General features: G+C 37.1%; 1 protein-coding gene and 1 pseudogene across 6 annotated transcripts in view; one reads left to right on the top strand and one right to left on the bottom strand.

Annotated features, from left to right (window-relative positions):
• ZMYM2 (zinc finger MYM-type containing 2) overlaps positions 1-19,407 on the bottom strand; it is a 128,995-nt gene that overhangs the window by 5,611 nt on the left and 103,977 nt on the right. For all 6 annotated transcript variants that reach the window (XM_055244054.2, XM_063619008.1, XM_055244056.2 and 3 more), the window contains 4 exons: positions 18,324-18,449; positions 16,800-16,894; positions 14,475-14,643; positions 14,104-14,255 (listed from right to left, as the gene is read on the bottom strand). In XM_055244054.2, coding sequence (XP_055100029.1) covers positions 14,104-14,255; positions 14,475-14,643; positions 16,800-16,894; positions 18,324-18,449 — 542 coding nt within the window. The remainder of the gene's footprint in view (positions 1-14,103; positions 14,256-14,474; positions 14,644-16,799; positions 16,895-18,323; positions 18,450-19,407) is intronic.
• Positions 182-11,315, top strand: LOC129464201 (KRR1 small subunit processome component homolog; annotated as a pseudogene).

Genomic DNA, 19,407 nt, shown 5'->3' on the forward strand with positions numbered 1-19,407 from the left:
GAAAAATCTTAACAGTGCGGGTAATTACAGAATCATTTAAAGTATAAACATTAGTGGGACTTAAAGAGAAAATAACATAAAATTATATGATAATAGCACAAAGAATGGAAGGCAAGAATTGGGAGTACACTGTTCTAAGGCTCTTAAACTACATGTGAAGTAATATTATTTGAATGTAGACATGTTAATTAAAGATGCAGATTGTAAACCTAAGGTAACAAGTAAAACTTAAGAGGTACAAATAATAAACCAATAGTGGAAATAAAGTAGAATCACAAAACATATTAATTAAAAGGAAGGCAGAAAAAGATGAAAAAACAAAGAACAGAAAGAATACAAAACAACCAGAAGGATAATAGATTTTAATTCAATGACAGCAGTGATCATGTTACATGTAAAAGGTCTAAGCCAAGGTTAGCAAACTAGAGTCTTGGAGCCATATCTGGCCCATGCCTATTTTCATAAAGTGTTCTTGGAATACAGACATACTGGTTCATTTGCATACTGTACAGCAGCTTTCATGTTGTGACGGCATAGTTGAATGTCTGCACGACAGACAAGCATGACCTGTAACCATGTACCATTTGGTCCTTTGTTTAAATGAAAAGTCTGTTGGTCCCTGGTCTAAACAGCAATTAAAAGACAGATACTGGGGTGGAAGCGGTGGCTCACGCCTGTCATCTCAGCACTTTGGGAGGCCAAGGCAAGCAGACAGCTTGAGCTCAGGAGTTCAAGACCAGCCTGGGCAAGATGGTGAAACCCCATCTCTACAAAAAATACAAAAATTAGACAGGCGTGGTGGCATGTGCCTGTAGCTCCAGCTACTTCACGGGCTGAGGCAGGAGAATCACTTGAGCCTGGGAGGTCAAAGCTGCAGTGAGACATGAGATCACACCACTGCACTCTAGCCTGGGACAGAGCGAGACCCAGTCTCAAGGAAAAAAAAAAAAAAGAGAGACAGATATTGTTGGATTCAATTTTTTTAAAGGCAAGGTTCAACAATATGCTGTCTACAAAAAGCCTATTTTAAATAAAAGAACAGATAAGTGAAAAGTAAAAGAAAGAAAAAATGTACCCCATGTATACACTAATCAAAACAAGAATGCCGGCTGGGCGCGGTGGCTCACGCTTGTAATCCCAGCATTTTGGGAGGCCGAGGCGGGCGGATCACGAGGTCAGGAGATCGAGACCATGGTGAAACCCCGTCTCTACTAAAAAAAATACAAAAAAATTAGCCGGGCGTGGTGGCGGGCGCCTGTAGTCCCAGCTACTCGGAGAGGCTGAGGCAGGAGAATGGCGTGAACCCGGGAGGCAGAGCTTGCAGTGAGCCGAGACTGCGCCACTGCACTCCAGCCTGGGCGACAGAGCAAGACTCCGTCCCAAAAAAAAAAAAAAAAACAAGAATGCCGTCATCTGAGTTGATCCAATGTTATTCAAACTAGTCAAAGGAATATTAGTCAGCAAAATTCTAAAATAGTAGCACAAAAACTCCTAATTAATGTCTTTCAAATACAATGATAGACCAACTGATAAAAGCCTGGCAAATCAAGAAAGTGACAATGCTAGGTTTCTCCCCTGCTTTTGGGTTAGTCAAAGAGTCGATGTTCTAAAAATAGCATTTCCTAAACTACCTGGAGATCCTCATTGTTATGAATGAGAACAGCAGTGATTGCTTAAAATATAACATCATGATTCCAGCTATTTAACGGGACTATAAACTTTTGTATTGTTCCTGGATTTCTAAATATATAAACTTAGTTGGGTATTACATAAAACAATCACTAAAGTAAAATCCCTAAGTTTAGAATAGCAATTTATATTTTTTGCTTTTATCATAAAGCAACATGTGTAATAAAAAATGAGGGAAATGATTCTGAAATAATTATTTTCATCTGTAAATCTAGTACAAAGAGAAAATTTCTATGTAACATTCAGAACCTTAGCAATAATAAACCAAAAACTAAGTTCCCAACTCAGCTCTACTAAAAGCAGTTCCTAAATGAAGTGCCAACACTTAATCCTCCTGAAAAGGTTTCTCCAGGCAATCCAGGATAAATGATCTGCTGCTCTTGTTACAGAATTAATTACAATATGTTTTATTACTCATTGTGGTAGTATGGGAAGCAATGCCATATTATTGTTGCTGTCATTTTCCATCATAGGCAGTCACAACTTACAAACATCTAATCTATACATATATGGTTGCCTTAGCACCAAAGCCCTTGCAACCAGTGAGAATCTACAGAAGAAATTCTGTGTGTGGTTTCAGGAACAGAGGCAAAGGAGAAGCTGCAAAGAAGAGCAGCAACTTCAGTAACTAATCCTAGAGAAAACTCCGTGATAGAATAGGCCTGTCTGAAGAGTAGATTTCTTAATTAAAAAAAATCATCACAGAAAGTCTTCAATTATGGGATTTGAATTCATAAGTATCTTTTTTTTTTTTTGAGACAGAGTCTTACTCTGTCGCCAGGCTGGAATGCAGTGGCACAATCCCGGCTCATGCAACCTCCGCCTCCAGGGTTCAAGCAATTCTCCTGCCTCAGCCTCCCAAGTAGCTGAGATTACAGGCAGGTGCCACCATGCCCGGCTAATTGTTGTATTTTTAGTAGAGACGGGGTTTCACTATGTTGGCCAGGATGGTCTCCATCTCTTGACCTTGTGATTTGCCCACCTCAGCCTCCCAAAGTGCTGGGATTACAGGCGTGAGACACTGCGCCCGGCCAATAAAAGTATCTTTCTTTTTTTAAAATATAAATTCCTTTTTTAAGAGTTACTGGTCTCTCATTTTACTTAGATTTCTTTGGGACTATACATGACAGAACTAGAGTTCCCTAAATAATTTTGGAACATCTGTAAAGAGCAATATTGAATGATAAAAATGTAACATGTTATACATTTAACTTTATTCTAGTAGCCATATTTTAAAAGTTAAAAAGAAACAAGTATAATATTTTACTTAACCCAATATATCCAAAACATGTAATCCCAACATATAATATAAAAATAACATTTTAAAAATACCAATTCTTTGAAATCTTGTGTATATTTTACACTCAGAACACCTCTCATTTCAGACTAGCCACATTTCAAAGGCCCTGTTTCTTATGGATAAAAAATGCTTTGTAGGGCAAAGCAGCACTTGATAGATATCTATTTAAACAGAAATTATGGTACTAGTACTTGAGAAGCAAAATGAAAATCTCATAAAACACAGCTAACAGAGAGTTGAAAAGCATGTATTTTAGATATGTTCAGACTATTGGCATGTTTGTTCAGACATGTATTGTCACTAATATGACAAACATATGGTCAAATGTTTCAGAGAGCTAGCTAAAGCAAGAAACACTAATGTGCAACAATATACCTAACAATTTATAAAATTAAATATTGGGAATATAAGACATTCATAATTTGAGGGCTACTAGATTCTACTTCTAAGTCTCTCAAATCAGTTGTTTTATTAAATGTTATATGAATAAAGCTTTATTAATAATAATATAAAATAACCCACCATTAATTTAAGCTATCAATCAGTAGTTCTGCACAATAATTTGTGTTTCAATGAAAATATTCCAGCTTTCAGATGCCTATGCCCAAGAAAAAAAAATTTCAAGTATCATCTTTAAAAATACTTAAAACTGGCCAGGCGTGGTGGCTCACGTCTGTAATCCCAGCACTTTGGGAGGCCAAGGCGGGCAGATCACAAGGTCAGGAGATCGAGACCATCCTGGCTAAAACGGTGAAACCCCGTCTCTACTAAAAATACAAAAAATTAGCCGGGCGTAGTGGCGGGTGCCTGTAGACCCAGCTACTTGGGAGGCTGAGGCAGGAGAATGGCGTGAACCTGGGAGGCGGAGCTTGCAGTGAGCCGAGATTGTGCCACTGCACTCCAGCCTGGGCGACAGAGCGAGACTCCATCTCAAAAAAAAAAAAAAAAAAAAAAACTTAAAACCTTTTCATGTTTCTCCCTGGATAAAGATGAAATCTAAACATTTTATCAAGGAATAGGGGCCTTTGTGGTATGACTCTTACTTACCGCAGCCCCCAACCTCAATACCCCAAAGCTTTCTCCACTTCACATTATACATTCCAGCCAGGCTAAATAGTTCCTGGTAAACTGTGCCCTTGTACTGCCATTGTCCTTCTCTTACCCTTTTGCTGAATAAATTTCTATATGTACTTCAAAACTCAATTTAAAATTTAAAACTCAATGTCATCTAAATTCCTATACTTTTTCATTGTATATATTTAGGTAGAATTAATTAGTCCCAATTCTGTGTTACCAAGTCTGTATACACCATCAGCATAACATTATTTAAATATTATTTGTCTGTGTATTTCAACTCTTTGAGTGGAACATATTGTAATGGCTTTTAATTCAAACTGCTCACCAGATTCAAAATTTATGAGCTGTGTAACTTGAGCAAGTAACTCTAATTCCTCATAAAAAAAAATGCTGATAATTACAGTAAAGTTGTTGACAGGACTGAATGACACATCAAGCATGTAGTATAGTGCATGGAAAGCAGTAAACAGTCAGTAAATGTAAGTTGTCAACATGCTTATCTCAATCTCCAAAGCCTACTCCAATGTCCAGCATCCAGCATACAACAGCACTTAATGTTTGCTAAATCAACGAATGAAAGAAGGATTCAAATAGCCTGATCAACCTCATCACTGCTATTAAAAAATAAAGAGGCCGGGCGTGGTGGCTCACGCCTGTAAGCCTAGCAATTTGGGAGGCCAAGGCGGATGGATCACGAGGTCAAGAGAACGAGACCAACCTGGCCAACATGGTGAAACCCCGTCTCTACTAAAAATACAAAAATTAGCTGGGCATGGTGGCCTGTAGTCCCAGGTACTCGGAGGCTGAGGCAGGAAAATCACTTGAATCTGGGAGGCGGAGGTGCGATGTGCCGAGATCGCACCACTGCACTCCAGCTTGGGCGACAGAGCGAAACTCCATCTCAAAAAAAAAAAAAAATAATAATAAATAAATCTTAAGGTCCTCTGAATAAAGATTAAATAAGCTTAGAAATCCTCTATGTATTTTAATAGAATTTAATTATTTGAAAACTACCCATTTACACAGAAATTAAATTAACAAGCCACACTGTGAGTTTACTATATTTAATTTAGTAATTAAAGTTCTTTCTTCTTAAAAAACACATCCCTCCATATAGAAGACTTAACATGTAGAAAGTAAAAAATAAAAATTCTGGAGAAAAATTTGGAAAAATGATGAAGATTTACTGTCTATAATAAACAAGAAACTCACAAACTAAAAAAGATAAACAATGAGGCAATTCACAGAAAAGCAAATGGTCAACAAACACAAAAAGATCCTCAAACTTCTTGGGAAAGAAATCTGTTAGTATCTTTAAAAATAAAAAATATACTTTTTCTTAAGATCCAATAATACCCTTTCTGGAATCATATCTCAGAAACAAATGCATCAGCTCTTTAGGATAATTGTAGAAGATTTGTGTGGGGCAGGAGGGGAGCAGAGGAGGAAGGAAAGTGTACACTGTCTGTAACAGCAAAATTTCATAAAACGAAGAGAATGCTCATCATTGTGGAAATTACTAAATTAATTGTGATATAGCACACAACGAGATATATACATAGTTAGGCCTGCTCCTGCTTAGAGGGACTGCCACAATTTACTGGAAAGTAGACGAAGAGAAAGTAAGATGTAGAAGTATATAATATGGTCTAGTGTTCCTAGCTGACAAAACTCTCTTTCATCACATTCATAAAAAACAGAAATATATACATCTAGCTAACAGTGATAAGGTGGGGAGATTAAAGAAAAAAAAGTGGCTGGCATGGTGGCTCATGCCTGTAATCCCAGAACTTTGGGAGGCTGAGGTGGATGGATCACCTGATATCAGGCGTTTGAGACCAGCCTGGCCAACATGGCGAAACCTCATCTCTACAGGGGGGGAAAAGAAAAAACCAACTAGCCAGGAATGGTGGCTCATTCCTGTTATCCCAGCTATTTGGGAGGAGGCTGAGGCAGAATTGCTTAAACCCAGGAAGCGGAGATTGCATTAAGCCGAGATGGTGCCACTGCACTCCAGCCTGGGCAATAGAGACTCTGTCAAAAAAAAAAAAAAAAAAAAAAAAAAAAGGTGTCTATAGTTCTAGTCATAATAAATTTAGTATGACGGATATGTGTTCACGTATGTAAAACAGTGTATGAAAGAATGATCATGAAATGTTAATGATGGTTATCATAGGATTTCCTATCATTTTCCTTCTTCCTCAAACATTTTCATATTATGTGAACATTTAACAATAACCACTGCTCCTTATACAACATCAGTGGAGGAAAGTCAGTTACTTTGAGAAAGAGTAAGAAAAACAAACAAACAAAACAAGAAAAGATAAGGCCGTACTCCCCTTTCATACAGTACTAGTTATTTACAATTATGTTTAATTTTTCAATGTACAAAACAGAAGTGACTATTTACTTCAGTATACATTCGTAAGACTTAGTCCTTACAACAAAAGATACTGTTTCTTCTATAGACATACGGAAGAAAATTATACTTCCTGTCAACTGTATCTTTGTCAGATGTGAGCAAAACTAATGAATCCAACAGACAGAAAAATATGCACACTCTTCCAAAAATAGCTTCTATTTCTGCACACATCTTGAACTAACATTAAACAGCACTGATTTCTGGAAAGTTTACTTTAGTTATCTTATCTTTATACTGAGTTTCAGGATTACTTTTAAAGCTGCTTATAAATACCAGTCTTTGAAAACAAGTCTGTGAAAATGTATCTAATAATAAAAATAGATATTCCACAATTTTTAAAAATTGTGGTAAACTGTAGAACAAAAAAATTACCATCTTTAAATGTTAACATTTTTAAATGTGCAGTTTAGTAGTAAAGCAACTTTTTGAGAAAACATTCATCAATACATGAGGAACCTATTTTAAAAAGGAAGGAAGGCCAGGCGCAGTGGCTCACGCCTGTAATTCCAGCACTTTGGGAGGCCGAGGCAGGCGGATCACGAGGTCAGGAGATCGAGACCGTCCCGGCTAACACGGTGAAACCCCGTCTCTACTAAGAATACAAAAAATTAGCCAGGCGCAGTTGCAGGCGCCTGTAGTCCCAGCTACTCGGGAGGCTGAGGCAGGAGAATGGCCTGAACCCGTGAGGCACAGCTTACAGTGAGCTGAGATCGCACCACTGCACTCCAGCCTGGGCGACAGAGCGAGACTCTGTCTCAAAAAAAAAAAAAAAAAAAGGAAGGAGGGAAGCTGGGCACAGTGGCTCATGCCTGTTAATTCCAGCACTTTGGGAAGCTGAGGAAGGTGGATTGCGTGGGCCCAGGAGTTCGAGACCAGACTGGGCAACATGGCGAAACCCCATCTCTACAAAAAATAGAGAAGTTAGTTAGCCAGGTATGGTGGTACATGCCCACATTCCCAGCCACTTAAAGGGCTGAGGCAGGAGGATCACTTGAACCTGGGAGGTTGAGGGTATACTAAGCGAAGTTCATGCCACTGGACTCCAGCCTGGGCGACAGAGTGAGACCCTGTCTCTCTCTCTGTCTTTCTCTCTCTCTCACACACACACAAACACACACACACAGAGGAAATTCTAACATATGCTACACAACACAGATGAACCTTGAGTATATTATGCTAAATGAAATAAGCCAGACTAAAAAGGACACATACTGTATAATTCCACTTATATGAGGTGCCTATGGTAGTCAAAATCATAGAGACAGAAAGTAGAATAGTGGCTTACAGGGCTCAGTAAAGAAGGAAATGGAGAGTTATTATTTAACAAGTACAGAGTTTCAGTTCTGCAAGATGAAAAGAGTTCTAGAGATAGCTGGTGATGCTGGTTGCACAACAATGTGAATGTACTTAATGCCACTGGACCGCACCCTTAAAAATGCTTAAAACCGTAAATTTTATGTTATATTTTACTACAACAAAAACTGAGAGAAAAAAACCTATTTAAGACATACTTCATAATCATTTATTATATAATCCACTTAGCTCTCAAAACTTCTAATAGTATTGAAGTCCTAATTATTTAAATAACCCATTCAATAAAAGGCAATCCAGAGACTCAACTTCCTGTGATACCACTTTCTTTAAGTCAAGGAAAATTAAAACACAACATATAAAAATTCGTGATGTAAGTAAACTAGTTTTAGAGAAAATTTTAGTTTTAAATGCTTTCCTGAAAAAGAAGAAATGCTAAAATCAATTATCTAAGCTTACATCTTAAGAAGCTGGATAAAAAGAGAGCAAATTAAGAAAGGAAATAATACAACTCAGACTCAATACAAGAGAAAAATTAAAATGATACACCTTTAGCTACATGAGTGTCTAGGCCAACTACAGAGACCTAGCTAGCTCCATGGGCCCAATCCCACAAACCTATAAGCTAAGAATTGTTTTTTATTCTTTTATAAATGGTTACAATTTAAAGCAGTTATATATAAGTAGCTATATTACAGTCTAAATTTTTACCTCTTGGTCTGCAAAGCTTAAATTATTTACTATCTTGCCCTTTATGAAAAAGTTGGCTGATTCCTGAGCTGGACTGTTCAAGATACAAAAAGAGGCTGGGCATGGTGGCTCACACCTGTAATCCCAGCACTTTGGAAAACTAGGGCAGGCGGATCACTTGAGGTCTGGAATTCAAGACCAGCCTGGCCAACGTGGTGAAGTCCTGTCTCTACTAAAAATACAAAAATTAGCCAGATGTGGTGGCAGGCACCTGTAATCCCAGCTACTTGGGAGGCTGAGGCAGGGATTCACTCGAATCTGGGAGGCAGAGGTTGCAGTGAGCCAAAATCGCACCACTGCACACTGGCCTGTGTGACAAAGTGAGACTTTGTCTCAAAAAACAACAACAACAACAAAAAACAAACAAACAAACAAAAAACAATAACTAAGAAACAAAAAGAAGGCACAAATTACCAGTATTAGGAATGAAAGGATAATAAGAAAATATTACCAAACTTAGGCTAACAAATTTGATGACTTTGATGAAATGCATCGTTTCTTGAAAGACAAAATTGCTAAAAGTGGTGCAAGAATAGGAAATCTGAACAGTTGATATCAACTAAAAGAACTGATTGATTAAAAACCACACCCATCCACACCCTGCCACCCCCACCACAAAAAGTAATCCTAAGCCTATATGGCTTCACTGGTGAATTCTATTGCATATTTAAGAATACCAATTCTCATAAATTCTTTCAGAAAATAGGAGGGAGGAATATTTCCCAACTCTTTTTTTTAAATTATTATTTTTTATTTATTTTTAAGATGGAGTTTTGCTCTTGTTGCCCAGGCTGGAGTGCAATGGCGTGATTTCGGCTCACTCCAACCTCCGCCTCCCAGGTTCAAGCGATTCTCCAGCCTCAACCTCCCAAGTAGCTGGGATTATAGGCGCTCACCACTACACCCAGCTAATTTTTGTATTTTTAGTAGAGACAGCATTTCACCATGTCGGCCAGGCTGGTCTAGAACTCCTGAACCTCAGGTGATCCACCTGCCTTGGCCTCCCAAAGCGTTGGGATTACAGGCGTGAACCCCTGTGCCCAGCCCCAACTCATTTTATGAAGTCACTACTACCCTCAAACCAAAGCCAGGTAAAGACAAGAGAACTTTCAAGTTTATTTCCAGCTCCACCAGAAGCAATTTGAAAATGGTGTCTTCCTCTCTGAACCGGCCAGAAAAGGGGCTGGAAACAGTGAATTTCATAACCAGAAGCGGAAGCTGGAGAGACCAAGATGAATCGGAATTCCTAACTGTTCCTGATGGTTGGAAGGAAACAGCTCTTTCCAAAGAGGACAATCCCAGAGGACTCCTGAAGGAAAGCAATTATGTAACTTTGTTCCCAAAATATAGAGAGGCTTACTAGAAAGAGTGCTGGCCATTGGTGCAGAAAGCCTTGAACGAACATCAATGTTAACGCAACCTGGACAATTAACACTCAAGGCTTTCCTTCCGTTAACAGTAGTACAAAGAAGACTTGTACTAAAAAATACAAAAAATTAGCTGGACGTGATGGTGGGCACCTGTAATGCCAGCCTCCTCAGGAGAATCGCTTGAACCCGGAGGCAGAGGTTGCAGTGAGCCAAGATAGTGCCACTGCACTCCAGCCTGGATGCCAGAGCAAGACTCTCAAAAAAAAACAGAAGACTTTTGATTCATATATCATCATTGGGACCAGAGATCTAAAACTGTTAGCAAGGAGTGTTTCATTTGAACAGGCAGTGTGAATTCTTCTGGATGATGTTGCATGTAACATCATTAAAATAGGTTATTTAGTAAGAAATAAAGAGATTTGTAAAAAGACAATGGCTTATTGGTCTCAAAGGATCTACATTGAAGAACTCTTAACGAACTTGCTCCATTATGATGCAGGGAAACAGTTTCAGCCACTGGACCTTTTAGTGGCTTAAAAAAGGGGCTTGAGACTGGCTGGGCGTGGTGGCTCATGCCTGTAATCCCAGCACTTAGGAAGGCTGAGATGGGTGGATCATGAGGTCGGGAGATCGAGACCATCCTGGCCAACATGGTGAAACCTCGTCTCTACTAAAATACAAAAAATTAGCCAGGCGTGGTGGCGTGCGCCTGTAGTCCCAGCTACTTGGGACTGAGGCAGAGGAATTGCTTGAACCCAGGAGGCGGAGGCTGCGGTGAGCCAAGATCGCGCCACTGGACTCCAGCCTGGTGATAGAGCGAGACTCCATCTCAAAAAAATAAGAAAAAGGTTTGAAAAGTAGTCCTATACACTATGAAGAATATGCATCCTACTTATAATATTAAAACCTTAATGATTAGAAGAGTTGGCAAATGATTCCGAATTTCAATCACAAAGATGGGAGAGATCTTTGCCACAATTCAAACATACAAATATGAATAAATGCAAGGAACCAAAGAAAAAAAAATGTTAAGAAAGAATATACACCATTCCCACCACCACAGCCAGAAAGTCAGATTGATAATGAACTGGCTAGTGGTGAATACTTTTCGAAGACAAATCAGAAGCAGTAGCAGCAAATGGACTCAATAAAGGCTAAACAATCAGAAGCCCTCTGTAAGAGACGAGCAAAGCAGCAAAACTTTAATTCCATCTAAAGAAAAACCAGATGTGAAACCTAAGGAAGCTTCTGCTGAAACTAAAATTCATGTGGCCAGCATCAAACAAAAAGTTAAGTAAGCAAAGAATAAGCAAGTGGGAGCTTTTACAGCCGAAGAAATTATGCTTAAGATGGAAGCAGATGAAAAGAAAAACAAAGTAACATAGAAGAAAAAAAAAGTAACATACCAAAAACCCCTTGACTAGATCTTATGAAGCTATCTCCTTTTGTAAAGGATTTTGACATACCAGTGCATTAGTTGCCTGATTTGTGAGAAATAATACTCTGATCACTCTTTTTTCTGAGTTTTTGTTGTTGTTCATAGAACAATGTTCTTTATAAATATAAATTATTGTTAAAAAAAGAAAACTTTGAACTACTTATCCTCATGAACATCTGCAAAAATCATCAACAATATATCTGCACATCTGATCTGGCAATATATGAAAAGGATAACATTATCAATTGGAGTCTATCCCAAGAATGCTAGGCTGGTTTAATGCCTGAAAATTAATTTATATTCATACCATCATTAAAAGGAGAAGAAAAATCCGTATCTTAATAGATGCAGAAAAAGGAGTTGACAAAATTCAATAAGCATTTATAATTAAAAAAAAAAACTCTCAGCAACAAAATAAAAAGTTAAAAAAATCCTTGGTCAACTAAGAATGGAAGAAAAGTTCCTCAACTTGGTAACATGAAGCTATCAAAAAAAAAAAAAAAAACCCTAAAGGGTGCATCATACTTAATGGTCAAAGACAAAATACTTTCCTCTAAGATCAGGAACTAGGCAAGAGTTTCTGCTATTCACTAATTCCACTCAACACTGTACTAGGACTAGGGTTTGGGTAGCAGGAGAGAAAAATGGGGGAAGGTTTCAAGCAATGTAGTAAAGCAAAGCAAAGAAAGATCAGAAAGAGGTAAAACTGTCCTCATTCATAGGTGACATGATTGTGTATATAGAAAATTCTAAGATATATTTAAAAAATAACAAAATAAGACCACCTACTAGAACTAATAGTGAACTGATGAATATATAAAAATCAATTATATTTTGCAAGTAATGCCAAGGGAAATAGCTAAAAGAGCAAAAAGCATGTCCTTAGGGAGAGGAACTAGGTAGACCAGAGATCAGTGGGGCAGAGAACCCCTTATTTTGTTGTTTTTATTGATTTTAAAAGTTTTATTATCTAAATACGTTTTTAAGCCTTGTTTCTACCAGAAATGAAATTTCTAAATGAAATTCCATACATAACCCCAAAACACAGCCCCAAAAAGTAGGAATGAATTAAAACAAGAGGAGCCTAGAACTCAAACTCTCTCTTCCTGCTGAGTTGATATGGCACAACGCTAGCGCTCTCTACAGCACTTTAAAAAATAGCTGATCTAGATTAACAGAATTATTTCTAAAATATAAATGTTCTCCTTAAATAAATTGTTCTGAAACTAGAGGACTAAGACAATTTCATCTACACCTGGTACAGTATAAATGCTATTCCTACTCTCCCCCTCCCTCCTAGGTATAATAAAAGAAGAGGAGGGAAAATACACACATGGGTCTTCAACCCCTCAGCCAGAACCACTGGAGTCACATGTTTTGGAATTCATAATTGTTTGGATTTTACAGGGGGAAACGGGGCATGTACATAATTATAATACATTAATATGCCTAGAGTGGTGTGGGTAAACACTCTGTACTTGTTTAGAAACATTAACAATTCTATAGCAAATTCTACGGTTATGAGAACTCATGGACACAGGAAGGGGAACATCACACTCCGGGGACTGTTGTGGGGTGGGGGGAGGGGGGAGGGACAGCATTAGGAGATATACCTAATGCTAAATGACGAGTTAATGGGTACAGAAAAACAACATGGCACATGGATACATATGTAATAAACCTGCACATTGTGCACATGTACGCTAAAAAAAAAAAAAAATTCTACGGTTAATGTTCTATGGATGAATATTAACACCAAGAGTAATAAAGACAACAATAGCTTCACAATCCTTTAACTTAGGTTTTACTGTTGACTGTGTTTTCATGAAAAAAAATTCTGGTTTTCAGAGGTTTGTGGAATGGTGGACCTATATTATCATCTAAGCATGAGGCTCAAAGTACATGTAAACCTATAAAACGAGAATAAGAAAAAAGTAAACCTATTCACGTATCTTTTAGGTTGCTACTGCAAGGTATATGATGGTCCTTGAATATAGTGATTTACAGCCATACACTATATACTCGCACCACCACTTACAGAATCTTAAGCAAATTTCTATCCTAAAGTAAATAAAACACAAATTAAGACAATTGTAGTTTTCTTCAGTGATTTATTTTATTATCTAACACCTGTTAGCAGAATAAAATGAACTTTTAGGCCTACAAACAAAACTCTGAAGAGATCTCCCCTGTCATCTACCATATTTCAAAATACATAGGATGTGAAGTTGGAGATTCTTTCTGACTTCTGGGCACAAATCTGTGGAATCTGTTCAGAACTAGAGGTCATTATTTAAAGTTGATCTTCATGTTTACTGTAGAAAACAAATTCATAGACATGTGGATGGAGTTTATCTTTACCCCTAAAGAATGATCTCTTTTTATGAAATAGCCAAAGAATTAATGAGTAGTTATACCATTTAACAAGTTAGAAACACATCAGAAGCATACAGTGAAACAGACCTATTTACAGAGTTATGACATTTTTGTTTACATGTAGATCAGCATGGATCTATAGCCAGATGTGGCTACATATCATGCCTTATAATGTGAATTCATTTATCTGCAATGGGTAAGGAAAGAATGTCATCCTGATTAGCATTTATATATAAATGGTGGCAAATATACAACTTTGTAAATGTGTTTCTTGGTAAGTAAATAAAGGTTCCATAATGCTACAGGAACAAGAACTACCACAACTTTTCTTATTAATGTTATACTTGAAAGCAGCCATCAAATTACTAACCTCCTGTATTCCAAGGCAAAGGTAATAGATGCTGTCAGGTGCATAATTCTCTCCATTTGGCCGTCGGATCTCATTGACAAAATGAGCTAACCCATAGTTAAGCTCGGCTGTGGTGTGAGAGAGTAGATCCTCTTTTAACTTTACTGATTTAGCTAAAAATACATAAAATAAAAAATAATTGTTATTATTTAATCTCTTATTAAAGTTAAGAAACTTTCTGACGTTATTCTTTGTAAGAGCTCTGAAGTAAAATAAAATGCATTCTTACAGGTATTTTAAGTTACATTTATGTTTTTTAAATTTAAAGGTATTCAATAACAGAAATCGTGATTTTAAATAGGACTTAGGAGAAACAAAATTAAAACACTTACAAGATTTTAACTCATCTAATACCAGAAGATCTTCATCAAGTTGCCTAGTTTTGACCCAGTGTTTCCATGCATTTACGCCATAGGTATATTTGAAAGGAAAGCTGCATTCTGAATTGTCAGAACTATCATCATGAGACTGGTATCCTGATACAGCCTTTCTCTTGGCTCCCTATTAGTAAAAAACACCATAATATCATCTTTTTTAAAGCCTACATTATTTCATTACTTTATACAAGCCATCTCTCAACAAAGGCAAATTACAATTGACCCTTGAGCAACATGGGTTTGAACTGCAGGGGTCCACTTGGACACGTTTTCCTGTGTGCCTGCCTCTCCTACCTCCTACCTCTTCCAATCGTGCCACCTGAGACAGCATGACCAACCTCTCCTCTTCCTCCTCAGCCTACTCCACTTGAAGACAACGAGGATGATCTATTTCCACCTAATGAATCCTAAATATATTTTCTCTCCCATATGATTCTCTTGATAACATTTCCTCTAACTTTATTATAAAAATACAGTATGTAGCATATAAAATACGTGTTAATCAACTGTTATCAGCAAGGCCTCCAGTCAACAGTAGGCTACTAGTAGTTAGCTTTTTAGGGAGTCAAAAGTAATACATGAATTTTTGACTGTGCAGGGGGGCTCAGTGAAGAGTAGGCTACTAGTACTTAACTTTTTAGGGAGTCAAAAGATACACACAAATTTGTGACTATGCAGGGGGGATCAGAGCCCAACCACTGCATTGTACAAGGGTCATCTGTAATTACAAATATAGTTATTTGTTTAATCTGTCATAAAAATATAGTTATTTGTTTAATCTGTCATGAAATTAGAAAAGAAAAAATGAAATACAGGTATTTGCTTTGAACTGACTGGTATTCCTGAATCTGACAACAGTCAGTTAATATTTCAGGTAATGTGATGTTTCTACATCAATCACTTTGTGCAACAAAATCATATTAAATTCTGTGGTGAGAGTCACCAATGATGAGAAAATAAATATAAGACAATAAACTAATAATCTAAATATTACTGTAACAGAGAAACTGAAGAACTTTTCAACAACTCCACCTTATAAAAGAGTGACACTTAACTACTTTTCATTTTTTATTTTACTTTATTGTTTTATTTTTGTTTTTTTAAGACAGGGCCTTGCTCTGTCACCCATGCTAGAGTTTTGTAATCACGGTATCTCCCCTGCCAGGTAAGTAAGTATCCATGCTGGAGTTCTGTTTTGAGGAGAGGTCTTGCTCTGTTGCCCAAGCTGGAGTGCAGTGGCACGATCATAGCTCACTGCAGCCTCGATCCTCCTCCCGGGTAGCTGGGACTGCAGGCATGTGCCACCATGCCTGGCTAGTTTTTATTTTTTAGTTTTTGTAGAGGTCTCACTATGTTGCCCAGGCTGGTCTCAAACTCTTGGGCTCCACCAATCTTCCCGCCTCAGCCTTCCAAAGTGCTGGGATTACAGGTGCCACTGTGCCTGGCCCCCTTTTCACTTTCCTGATGGCATTGTTTGCAATGCAAAAGTTTTTAGTTTTGATGTAGTCCAGTTTATTTATTTATTTTTCCTCTTCTTCCCTGTGCTTTTGGTATCTTACCTAAGAAACTGCCTAACATAAGGCCATTAAGATTTAGGCCTATGTTTTTTTCTAAGAGTTTTATATTTTTAGCTCTTATATTTAGGTCTATGGCTCATTTTGAGTTAACTGTTGTGTTTGGTGTCAAGCAGAAGTCCACCTTCATTCTACTGCAAGTATTCTCTCCCTTTTCAGGTTTTTTTTCCTTTCTTTTGGGGACAATTTGTGAAAGCTATCTTTCTTACGGTATTTTTTAAACCTGCTTTATGTTGGAAGTCAGAAACACAGAAAGTTGACAGAATATTATAACAATTACACTTGTTAATGCATGTAGATTTGGTCTACCTGAATGATCAAACTGTCCAGCATGTCTTTCTATGTATGTTGGTATGCCTAAAAGAGACCAGAAATAATAAACTGTGTACTTCAACCCCGCTGATAATCTCATCAGAAATAATCGTGGAAAAAACAGCTCCCTAGAAAACAGTCTAAATTTTTGTCAAAGAATTGAACTTACTACTTTAGCAACTGTTTTCTATTTTGACCTTGTATCAAGACAGTTTAGTTGAGGTATCAACTAAATCTGAGATATTTTTATTACTTAGAAATAGGTTAGCTCTTAAATTATTTTCCAACCTAGAAAACAAAATATGTTCCCATATCCTCAGGCACACTAAAAGAACACTGTATCTTTGTTTGCCTATAGAGAAATATTGTTATATAGGCTATTAAGTGAATGTACCTTTTTTTTAGATCGAGGTCTGGGCTGTTCCTCATATTCTTCGCCAAAAACAGGTGGTAATAAAAATTCATTTTCCATATCAAGCTCCTCAGCAGCTGACAACCAAATCAGAACTTTTATTTTAAATGAAATAGCACAGGGTTATGTTACATAAACACAGCCAACAAAGAACAAACCACAGGACGTAAACCAGCATTCGTATATGGGGACAATCTGGGCTGGGCTGGGGAGTAAATGATTCATCGTACCTATCAAGGTTTGTGAATTCTGACAAACCCTGTTCAAACTCCTAAAAACATATATAAAATGAATATCAACACAGAATTTTCATGAAAATGTATGATACCAGAAAAATTATTATAGTCTGAAATCCAATTACAAGATCTAAATGGTCTTGGTACAAATCTGATTCAATCTATTAAATGTTTTTTCCAAAAACTAATTTTTACATTCTACTCAGTGTGCTCATTAGCCATCCATGGATTAAGAAAATAATGAAAAATGATCACACTTATTTTAAAAAAGACCTGAAAATAATTTTTCCTTTGAAGGTGAACTTAATTTTCAAAGGATCTTAAAAAAAAGGTAACTATATATACATATATATAAAATACATAAAAACTATATATAATATATAAACATATATATTATATAAAATTATATATACAATTATGTTTATATATATTATATATATACATATATATATATATTTTTTTTTTGAGACAGAGTTTTGCTCTTGTTGCCTAGGTTGAAGTGCAATGGTGCAGTCTTGGCTCACTGCAACCTCCACCTCCCGGGTTCAAGCAATTCTGCCTCAGCCTCCCAAGTAGCTGGGATTACAGGGGCCCGCCACCACGCCCAGCTAATTTTTGTGTTTTCAGTAGAGATGGGGTTTCACCACGTTCGCCAGGCTGGTCTCAAACTCCTGACCTCAGGTGATCCACCCACCTCGGCCTCCCAAAGTGCTAGCATTACAGGCATAAGCCACCGCACCCAGACGCTAACAATATTTTTAAATTAAAAAGGACACAAACACTTCTTTAAACTTACTATAATGAATTATTGCTAGAGGTTTTTTTTTTTTTTTAAGACAGGGTCTCGCTCTGCCGCCCAAGCTGGAGTGCAGTAGCACAATCTCGGCTCACTGCAACCTCTACCTCCTGGGCTCATGCAATCCTCCTGCCTCAGCCACCTGAGTAGCTGGGATTACAGGCATGCACCACCACACCTGGCTAATTTTTATATTTTTAGTAGAGACGGCATGTTTCACTACATTGCCCAGGCTGGTCTTCAACTCCTGGGCTCAAGTGATCTCATTCCACAAATAACTGTTAAGGTGGGTTTTTTAAAAAAACAACAACAACAAAATATGAAGTTAACTGTTAAGGTGAGTTTAAAAAATAACAACAAGAACAAAAAATATAAACACTGCTAACAGGCAATGACACAAACATCAAATGGTAAATGATCATAACCACAGTTGACTCCATAACTAAATTCCACAGTCATAAAGGTTTTGAGTACCTCTGGGAAAATCTATTTCGATATCCAAATCTGGTTCATATGGTACATCAGGCATGCTGGACTGTGTCTCTGGGTCAGAGTTCTTCAAAAGATCTGAGCCAATTATATCTGTTTCAATAATTACACCTGAAATCAATCCATATTATCATTAGGAATCAAAACAGAAAACCCCAGTGGTATCTGCATTTAATCTGGCAAAAGCAAGTCTTTTAATTTTAAATGCAATATAAAAAAATATGTATAATGTCACAAAAGGGCATATTATAACTATCTCAAAATGTAAACCACTATAAACCTCATAATTATAATTAGTCACAAGCACATGAAAACTTTTAATCCTATAAATTTTACAGGAAGACTCCCTTCAAAAGCTAATAGGTATGCTTTGATAGTAAAACAACTTTAACAAGTAAAGTATTTCTAAAAGCAACTTTTTGTCAAAAATAAACTAATGAGGGTAGACGACTGTAGTTTCCAATACTCTTTGAATTTTGACCTAGGTTTCTCAAATCGTTCAATATATGCTTATTAACAACTGCCTTTTAATAGTTCGATCAGTTGTTTTCAAGTGTTTTCGTGTTGTAATCATGGTAAGAAATGGCTTTTATCCAGCACATACTGCAAGGTGATGGTGGGGAACAGAAAGACATCTGTATACACACTGGTTTCACAAAATAGTACTTACCCTTTTCTATGAGGGATTCACATTGTCATTTTTTTTACCCTGTTCCACTTAGTTTTTTCTTTTCTTAAACAAAAACACTGGTTGCAACCCACTAAATTAATTTCACAACTCCTTACCACAGCGCTTCAAAAACACTGTCTCATTATTAAATACAGAGAAAATTATAGTATTTTGATTGTCCTCTAGGGTAAGGGTAAGAATTAGCTCAAGGTTGAAATAGGACTCTGGGTATCAAGAGAGGGTTAAGGGTGGTAAATAAATATTCTAAGTGACTTAGAACCATCCACAACACACTCATCATGTTACACCATGTAGCACAAGCACTGCCCTAACAGAGGTTAAGAGAAACTCTGGTTTAGATAATGCAAATTATTTTATTAGTATAAGCAATAAAAGAAA

This window comes from Symphalangus syndactylus, chromosome 15 (genome assembly GCF_028878055.3).
Source record: "Symphalangus syndactylus isolate Jambi chromosome 15, NHGRI_mSymSyn1-v2.1_pri, whole genome shotgun sequence".
NCBI lineage: Eukaryota > Metazoa > Chordata > Mammalia > Primates > Hylobatidae > Symphalangus > Symphalangus syndactylus.